The 9726-nt window shown below is 49.3% G+C and overlaps 1 protein-coding gene across 1 annotated transcript; it reads right to left on the bottom strand.

Annotated features, from left to right (window-relative positions):
- Positions 1-2009: 2009 nt before the first annotated feature.
- On the bottom strand, positions 2010-8850 carry LOC6566940 (WD repeat-containing protein 81). Its single transcript, XM_001993348.2, has 4 exons — positions 7203-8850; positions 4698-7141; positions 2649-4233; positions 2010-2576 (listed from the first exon to the last, which is right to left on the bottom strand). The coding sequence occupies exons 1-4, from the start codon at positions 8831-8833 to the stop codon at positions 2342-2344; spliced, it is 5895 nt and encodes a 1964-aa protein (XP_001993384.1). The 5' UTR covers positions 8834-8850; the 3' UTR covers positions 2010-2341.
- Positions 8851-9726: the final 876 nt, after the last annotated feature.

Here is a 9726-nt window from a genome sequence, read left to right as displayed (position 1 = left end):
GTTATAAAATTGATGGCATAAACTGTCATGAATTTATAAATATGAGCAGGCCACACTGGCGGCCAGGCGTTCGTCTTTCGCCAATTGCTGTGCGCCTGCTGTTAATTTTCGCTTGTATGTTGGTAACATTGTCATTTTGAGTACTGTCTCTCGCCGCAAGTGCGGCCGCAGCTGCCGCTCCTGCTACTCTGGCAACGCCGCTGTTGCCCGTTCATTCGCACCTGCAGGCTGCAGTGCGCATGTTAAGTAAAACTGCCGGCTATGTAAATAGCAACACACACACAGCAAATAAGTAGATACTTTTTTATTTTCATTTCCCCTGGAGCTTGTGTGCACTCCAACAAACTGAACAATTTGTCTACGGAGGCAACCTCAACCTCAACATTCTTGCGGTTTCGTGGCAGTGTTGTCGGGCTGCCATATTCGATCGCTGGACGCCACGCCACAGCATGTTGGCCCTCGTGAGCGCTCTGGCAACCCTGCTGCTATTGCGTTGCCCCTCTGTCGGCACGCTCTACTCCAAATGCCATAGCATTCCAAGCATAACAATGCCGTCTGCTTTGCGCTGCTAGCCTGTTCGGGCAAGTAAGTGAAATTTCATGCAAAACCATTCTTCGGACATTTCAAATTCCCCGCATACTTTTGTGTCGCGATACGTATTTTTTGTGTGTTGTGTGTTATTTTTTTCTCTCTTTTTTTTTGAATTGCGTGACCATGACGTTTGAGTTTGATGTGTGTTGAGCTACTCAGTGTTTGGTTTGACGCCGTGACTGGGGCAGTGTTCCATGATTGTTGTTGCTCTTTTCTGATTTTCAAAAATGTGTTATCATCTACTGTCAGTTGTTGTGCGTCACCAACTAAGTACTTGTACTTGTACTTGACCTACCTTATCTATTACTTTTTGTTAGTAATTGTCTTTGCCCTAATAAGCTATATCAAAAGACAAACAATTATTTCTTAATATTAATCACATCTTTCTTTATTCTTATTACCCACAACTTGCCTTGCATACCCTTATTTTTGTTGATTGCCCCTTTGAAACTAACGTATTCCATGGCGAACCGCTTGCAGCATGTTAGCAGCCATCTCCATGCAACATGCAACAAAAACATAACTCAAGGCCAACTTCTTTCATTCACTTGGAACAGCTTGAGCTTTCATTGATTGCAAATGTAAATTGTTGTATTTACGCATGGATGCTGGCCAAGACGACTCCTTAAATTCAAGGTGCATCGCTTGGGATGGCCCCCAATGCGATTTGGAGTAGTTGACAGCATTTTGGGGCAGGGCAGACTGCGAGACCGTAGATGCACTGGAGGCATACGCGTTGGGTTTGTCGTTGTGGTCGTTTGGGTGGAGTTGCTCCAACTTGTGAGTTAGACGCACTATTGTCCTCTGTAAATCCTCATTGTAACAAGCGCGCAGAATCATTGTCTTACGCATACGTCGCCCTGACTCTCCCGTAAAGTGCATATAGCGACAACAATAAAATCAGCAAAAAAAAAATAAAATAAAATAAGAAGAAAAAAGTCCCAATGCAAAAAGTTGCCATAAAAAGAAGCCACGAGAAATGTCGTCGCATCGCTGAAAGTCGCTTTGCAAGGCGTCGCCCCAAAAATAAATGCAATGCGCTCCCCACATACTTAGTATACATCCTACACACACACACACACACACACACATACATACACACACACACATTCAGAGTAGTTGCCTTTGAGATCGCAACTCGTTGATTAACTCAGTGTCCCAAGTTCATTGGCCGAACTCAAGGCGTCGTCGCAACGTGGAACAGGAAATTGAGAAAAAATTTACGAACAAAATAAAAACATCGCAAGCAAAAACAAAAGCAAAACCCAGATTGAGTGTGTCTTTAAAGTTCTGTGCTCCCATAGCATGTTTCACTTTTGCTCCGCTTTTGGTCACAGCTTCCAGCACAGTTCGTTCAACAAGGGCATAAAGAAGCCACGAGCTGTTCAATTTATACTACTCATTTTTTGTTTCATTTTAATAGTTTATTTATATGATACAAACGAATGGAGTACCTCTACCAAATAATATATAAACAATATTGCTTAAGTCTAATATTTGTTATAAACATTTTGGAGTGGAATTCTATTTGTGTGTGTAGACAACAATAGAGCGTCTAGCACTTGTCCTAAACTGATACTTATTAAGAGTTCGAATGTTCCGATTGAGTATATTAAATAATTTCCTTAGGTACATTAAAATAATATTTGGTGAGATTTAATTAGAGCTCATACAGATTGCTATATATCAGACCGATATCTGTTCTATATAAACGTAAATTAATGTGCAAGAATAACGCTGTTGTACTTGGCTAGCAGAGCAGTGCAATATTCCCACTCTCGTTGCCGGCCAGGATGGCCCGATTGAGGGGTAACACGGCGAGGGAGGTGAGCACGCCACGAAACGTTTCGGAGCGCAGTTTGGTAACGGTGTCCAGGGCATGTGAGTTGGCCACATCTGCATAGACGCCCACACGATTCCCCGTGGTCGCATAGACCAGCGAAGAGCCAACGCTTTGTAGAAAATGTGCAGGTTCCGGTGGCGGTCTAAGAAAGAACAAAATACAATGAAAAATTAAGTCTTATTTTATGGACCCACTTTTCAAAGCTAACTCTAACCTTAGTTGATAGTGGAGGATGCCGTCGAGAGCATGCCAGACGGCCAGACTGTGATCCAGTGCCGAGCTGATGAGCAGCTGATCGCTGGGCGCCGTTAACTGCAGCAAATCGCATTCCATGGGTCGCCACGAGTTGAGCACAGTGCCGGTGCGAGTGTCCAGCTGCATAATGCCGCCGGAGGAGAGGCCAGCCGCGAGCCAATTGCCCGATGGGGCAACCGCCAGGCAGCGAACTGTGGCATTTGGCAAGGCGGCATGACAGACGCGCCACTCATTCACATACTGCATGGAGCGGGCATCGATAATCCTTACCGTCGACTCGGCGGTGCCGGCGACGACGAGGGGGGAATGCGAAGGCAAGCATTTGACAACGGTGACCGCACTGTGCCTGGGCGCATCCAATATGCCCAGTGGTCTGCCAATAAATGGATCCCAAAGATGCACGCCCGAATCACAGGAGACGACATAGCGTAGCGATTCGAGGAAGCTGAGCGAGTTGATCGACTTCTTGTGGGCCGTGTAAGTGAACTGGCAGGCGGTGCTCTTGCGTCCATCGCCCTCGCTGCGCAACGACCACAGCTTGACCGTCTTATCCTTGGAAGCGGACACAAAGCTATTCTCGTTCTCCAGCGCATAAATCGCACGCACCGAGTTTGTGTGACCGACAAAGGATTGCAGACGGATCTGCTTGAGATTCAGCGCCTGGTTATCCTTGTCGCTGCGCGTCGTCTCGTGTCGCCAGTAGGCCAACCAATTGCCCTTGAGATGCCTTGTGCTGGGCATGTGATCCAGCTTGTAGGCAACCTTATCGAGCAGTTCCATGCTGCTGCTGAGCACCTGCAGGCGATTGCCAACGATTTGGGTGCCAAAACTATTCGCAGCCGTCTCGCTGCAGGGCGCCGCATCCGGCACATCCACGGAGCTAACTATCGACGACTCTCGATGCTCTCCCGCCTTGTCTTGGCCAGCGACGGGCTGCTCGTGCTCGTGGCACAGCGTGAGCACAAATTCCATGTTGCTCAGGGTGCGCTGCATTATGGACTCGCCGAGGAAGCGCAGAAAGGCCAAGTAGGCGGTATGGGCCAGCTCCGGTCCAAAAACGTCCCGCAGCTCCTCCAGAGCTCGCTGCTGCTGGGCGGGACCGCCGCTCAGCGACAGATTGGCCACACGACAGCTGAAATCGTTGGGCAGACCAAATGCTTTGTTGAAGATTAGGAAGAACGGTGCGAGCAGCGACTGGCAGAGATGCTCACGCGTCATGTCCGAGCCCAGACGCACACTCAACGCATAGCAAGCGTCCAGGAATTTGCGTGTCAAAAGCGAGCGTCCCAAATAACCACTGGGCATCAGCAGATTGGTTGAGCTGAGCAGCCGGAGTATGGGCAGCAGAATGGCATCAAGCAGAATGTGCTGCAAGTGCTCCATTATTGTGGCATCCATCAAACAGGGCAGCATGTATTTGATCAACTGCAGTGAACTAATTATGGCTCCCTCCAGACTGCCCGTCATCCGCTTGGAGCACAGTAAAATCAGTTCACTAATGTGCGGTAAATACTGTACCAGGAGAAAGTTCTCGCCGTAGAGTGCTGATAAAATAGAGAGAAGAAAGGACTTCTATGAAAGAATATTTATAAAAGCAAGCTGAAAAAAAATCCAGATTGAATTTGTTGCATATGCATAAATTTTGTGCAAAGTGTCCGTGTCCAATTTGCTATTTGCTATTAGATTTAATGAACTGAACATAAAGTCAATTTTAAAAATTGGAAATGAAAGGCCAAGGTTTGCTGGACTTAAGTTACATTCTCGCCCGTTGTAAGCAAATTGTTACAATTATTTTTAAAAGGTAGAGAACACATCGCTTTGAGGATGAGCTGCCTGCTACTTTTTATGGCTACAAAATCTATGCACAATTTAAAGGGCTGGTCATGACACAGACTCGAGTTAAAACAGCTAATTACAAGTTGGAAATAGATAATTAAATGCAATGACTAACCAGCTAATTATACAAGTGGAATCAATGCATGATGTCATCATCGCTTATCAGACTTACCAGCAATGGACATGAGGCATTCGAGAACGCGAGCCGCGCTGCGATCGCCTACAACTCGGGCGTTGGCAATGCTAAAGTAATTGAGATTGGAGGCATCCTGTGATAAGTCGCTGCAGCAGACCGCTTCCATTTCGGGCAGCAGGTTCTCCTGACCGACATAGCAGAGGGAGAGCAGCTTGAGCAGATTGCGAGTGATGTGGCGGGCAGTGAGCACTGGACCCAGGCGATGCGATAGCCAGACGAGACTCTCGGCGCTCATCTCGCTGATGCGATTGTTTTGCAGCGCTTTGGCCTCCGAGATGCGCGATATGACCGATGCCTGCAATGAGTCAGCTCCCTCGTTCTCCGCTTGCAACGGAGCCGACTCCGTTGACTCATTGTTATTGGCTGCTGCGTTTGCCTCTTGGCTAATCAGCTCGAAGCTGTCGACGCTCTTGCGGGAGCCGATGTCACAATCGATAGCGCTCAGCTGGAAGCTACGTCTGATCCCACTGGCTGGTATCTCAATTGTGGGTGAGCGTGGTCCAATGACGACGGGTGCTGGCAGTGTGGGCGGCGGTGTTTGTCCCTGACTGCGTAGGGAGAGTTTATCTGGCGACAGTCTGGCGCCATACATCAACTCATTGATGGCCAGTTTGTCGGGTGAGCTGCCATCTGATTCACGCGCCTCCTCCGCAATTGCCGTTGACGAGGGACGCATGTCGAACGAGTCAATCGATTTGTTTTCCTGATCCTCCTCGAACGTGAACAGCTCCTCAACATCTGGCTTGGTCACTGCCGACTGCAGCAGCGCTGACGTCGTCGGCTCCTCGGCGGCATAGCTAAGATTCTTGCTGGTGCGTCGACTGGCGCCACTGTGATAGTGATAGCCATTACCCTGCTCCGGCTCCTTGTAGCCGCCGACAGCTTCGATCAGTGGCGCAATAAAATGCTGCAGAAAGCAACGCAACCCGAAGCGCACAATCAGCCGCAGCAGGAAGCTGTGATGATAGAGCTTCACGGATTTGCGCGATTTGAACGAGCTGCTGGAGGAGAAGCGCAGGTGGCCAGCATTATTGTTACTGCTGCTGCTGCTGCTACCCGAGGCATCATCTGTTGAAGCGTTGCTCTCCACATCGTACAGCTTGAGCAGCGGTTGCAGCAAATGTTGTTGGGTCTGCGCAATGCCCAGAGCTTGGGCAACGGGATCAAAGAGATTCCAGGCCGTTAGTATGGAGGTGCGATCATCATGCAGCAGATCAATGATATGCGGCAGCAGCAACTCTACCGGAGCAAACTGCTCATAGGCAAAGGAGAGGGGTTCCAGCAAGCGGCGTAGATGGGCACAAGACGCCATCACCTTGCACTCGGCAATCTTGCGCTCGAAGAGCACTCGCTGGCGATCGAGTTCAGTGTAGCGGGCACACTCACTGCCGCCGCTGCAATTGAGATGTGTGTGCAGCTCGAGCAGCTCAAAGTTGAGCTGGAAGGCGTGCAGGGAGCGCACAAATGCATAGACTGCTATATAGTGACTGGGGAATGGAAGCAGCGCATTGGTGAACATTGGCTCCAGCAACTGGGCGGCACTTGTTGGCATTGGCAGCCCCTGGGCGGGTACATCGCTCTCCAGCTGCAGCAGCAGTCGCACCACATGACGCACCGGCTTGGGCAGTTCCTGGCCATGCAGGCGGACCAGCGTGCGGCAGGCAGTCAGCCGACATTCGAAGCTCGCACTTGGCCCGTTGCTCGTCAGCAGCGGACGCAAACGCTGCATGGCAAACAGCTCGACATGCAGACAGCCAAGCACCAGCAGCTCCCGCTCCCGACAATCGCCCAGCAGCTGCTGCAAACTGTGCTGGCGACGTACTGGCGGAACCAGTAGGTTCTTCGACTTGGTCTGCACGGCCGCATCGAATGCAAACAGTTGATTCGTAAAGGAATGCTCAGCCGAGTTGTGCTCGAACAGCAGATCACTGCTGATCATTTTCTCCTCGGGGTTGGCTGAGGCGCGCTGCTGTGGAAAGGTGCGCGCATAAAACGTTTCCAGCGTCTCCAATTGCTGCAGCAACAGTGCCGGATTATATTGCTCCGGCAGCTCAATAAAGTTGGTCATCTGATAGAAATTGGCGCTTGATCCTGTCGTCTGCTCATCATTCGGACGCAACGACATCCGAGGCGAACTGTTATCCAAGCAGCTGTTGTTGCTCTGGCTGGATGCGTTCAGGTTCTCGCTGCTCTTGGCGAGTCGTCTGTTGCCAGTGCTGCTGATGTAGGCGCTGCTATTACCATAGAGCTGCGACAGTCTGGGCGCACTTCTATTAAACCACGGCGAGGCATATCGACGCGGCGGATGGGCTTGGGTGAAGAGCTGCACGATGCCGCGCTGGCTGAGATTGCAATGCTGATCCACCAGGCTGAGGCAGACATTCTTTGACTTGATTGCCGCTTTGCCGCTTAATTTGTAGCTGCAAAAGCATAGGATTAAATATAACATAATATAATAGTCAAATACTCTAAAAAACGTACCCAAAATTGAGATCGATCCAATGATGCAGTCGCTCACTGACGTACTGCGACTCCAAGGCTTCGCGATGCTTGCATATGAAGTCTTCCGGGCATGTGGCCCAGGAGGGCAGCTCCAGGTCGGGCAAGTCCTCGTGTATACTCTTGAATATCATTGGATCCGAATAGAACTCGGGTATGCACTCATCGGGTGTCCATTCCTGAAGACGCTGTATGGACACCGGGTACTCGGCGGGCACCCAAATGGGTCGCACATGGGCGCACAAGATCGACTGAGGTGTGCGCCTGGCCATATACACAAAATACGTGATTTCGGAGAGAAAATCGGTCACATGATGCGGCACCTGCAGCTGCTCCACAGGCGTTACTGCCTCAGCCGGCGCATGCTGCGTGGGATGCGTGTACATGAGATCTAAATGGATGTCACCCTTGTTCAGGCGGTATTTACTCTTGGTCAGATCACGCCAGTTGAGGCCATTGCGCGCAGCAAAGTCCGTGACCCACGGCATAATGTGATGATGGGCGGCATTGGTCAGACTCCTGCCGCACGCATTATTCAGTATGGTGAGATAGTCAAAGTTGGACAACTGTCCGTTGCACCACATTTCGCAATATTCGCGTAGATTGAACTGAGCCGGATCGTAGGCCAGCTTGAGATCGATGGTGCTGCTGGATGGCAGCGGTTCCGGCGTTTCCGGAAGCTCTGGGCAGCTCAGCGGTGACATGTCCACCGCTGCCGACTGCTCGCCCAGCAGCAGATTGCACTGCAGGCGCGGCATCACCTGCAGCCAGAGATTCTCACGCAACATCACATGCTGCAGCCGCAGATCGCCGAGAAAAAGGCCTTGGGCTTCCAAGTGTTTCGACAGCTGCAACAGTTGATAGATGATGAACAGCGTCTTATTGTAGCCCCGACCCAACAGTGCTGGACTATAGGTGATGCAGTCATACAGACTGCACTCCAGCGCCGGCGGATAATGAATCACGCAGAAGTGTGCGCTCGTCTCAATGGCCGCCAGAGCGGGCAGCACATTTGCATGACAATCGCCAGCCATATCCGCATCGGCGCCAGCAGCGCCATCCCCATCCTGTTGACACTGAAGTACAGGACAATTGTATATCCGCTGAATTAGCTCGCGGAGCACCACATCATGTGGCTGAAAGCTACCGCCACCAGTATAGCTGGTCTGTGGTAGCTGTTTGGATTGCGTTGTGCTCGTACTCGACCTGCACTGTTTGACATGGGCGCCCGCATACTGCTTATAGGCTGATTCCCACAGCTGCTTAAAATTGAGGTGAGTCACAGTGGAAACGGCCTGCGAGTAGCTCAATGGGAATTGCGTATTATCTCCAGCAGTGACGCGGACGGGCAGTGGATAGACTTTGCGGTGCGGCTGCTTGCGATATGTTTGCACGAGAAGGCGTGTCCATGGATGCTCCAATTGTCCAGTGGGATGCGCCCGTCTGTCCAGCTGTGGCCAGTGTGTGAAGTGTGTCAATTGGCGATGTCGTTCCAGCGACTGCAGCCAGGCCTTGTCGCATATTAGCTTGTGGAGACCTTCATCTGACTCACGCACAACGTGTTGAGGATTAATACCGATTTCTAGCCATATCGCATCATCGATATCACCCATGTCTAAGTCTGCAACATCCGCCTCCAACTATAAAAGTAGATCCAACACAATAACAAAACTAAATGTGCAAATGTAGAGATGGTCATGGCTCGCAATGTTTTATCACGACAGACAGTAAGCACGAACCAACGCGCAATTTGTTCGTAAGACTTCCAAAAAAAAAACAGAAACGATTTTAATCAGTTTTACTAATGATGGTTTCTTTATTTTTTCAATGTGTTCGCCATACATTGTATAATTTGATATTGCTAATTATTTTCAAACAATGCAAATCACTCGTTTAAAGCAGCTTGACACAACGTGACGTGCCACGCTGCCATCTCTAGCTCGATATAGTCGGTGGTTGTTTCCCAGCACTATCAGCTGAGCCAAAAGAGTGACCCTTGCCTAAAAAAATACCATAAAATTAAATCGATTATTTTTGGTTTGCGATAAAATACTACGCGCAAATCATTTGTTAAGTGGCCATTTAAACGATAACATTTTAAATTTATAAAATTTTTATTATACTTCAACTAGTAAGAAATGTCACGTTGCACATATAAAAACGGCACCCATACTTTCACAATTAAACTACAGACTAAAGGTTAAAATTCTGATTGCTGGACATTTAGAAAACCGCTTGTCGAGAGGTCAACGGCCAAGCAATACGCTATTTATGTGTGTCGAGTTCAAAAGGCCGGCGGCATCAACAATGCTGTGAAAACACTTGGCTCCGGCTCGTTGACTGGCGGCACATACCAATGTCATGTTTTTGTTATTTCAAAGAACCAACCACCAACCAAAAAACGTATTATTTTAAAACATTAATTATACAATGACAGTCCGTAGGTAATCTGAGTTCATTAATTGCTCATTTAGGCGATGCAATTGGGCGTATTTTCACTTTCACT

This window comes from Drosophila grimshawi, unplaced genomic scaffold (genome assembly GCF_018153295.1).
Source record: "Drosophila grimshawi isolate 15287-2541.00 unplaced genomic scaffold, ASM1815329v1 contig_1377, whole genome shotgun sequence".
Lineage (NCBI taxonomy): Eukaryota > Metazoa > Arthropoda > Insecta > Diptera > Drosophilidae > Drosophila > Drosophila grimshawi.
The sequence above is the reverse complement of the archived record's forward strand: the minus strand, read 5'-3'. Positions and strand labels throughout refer to the sequence as shown.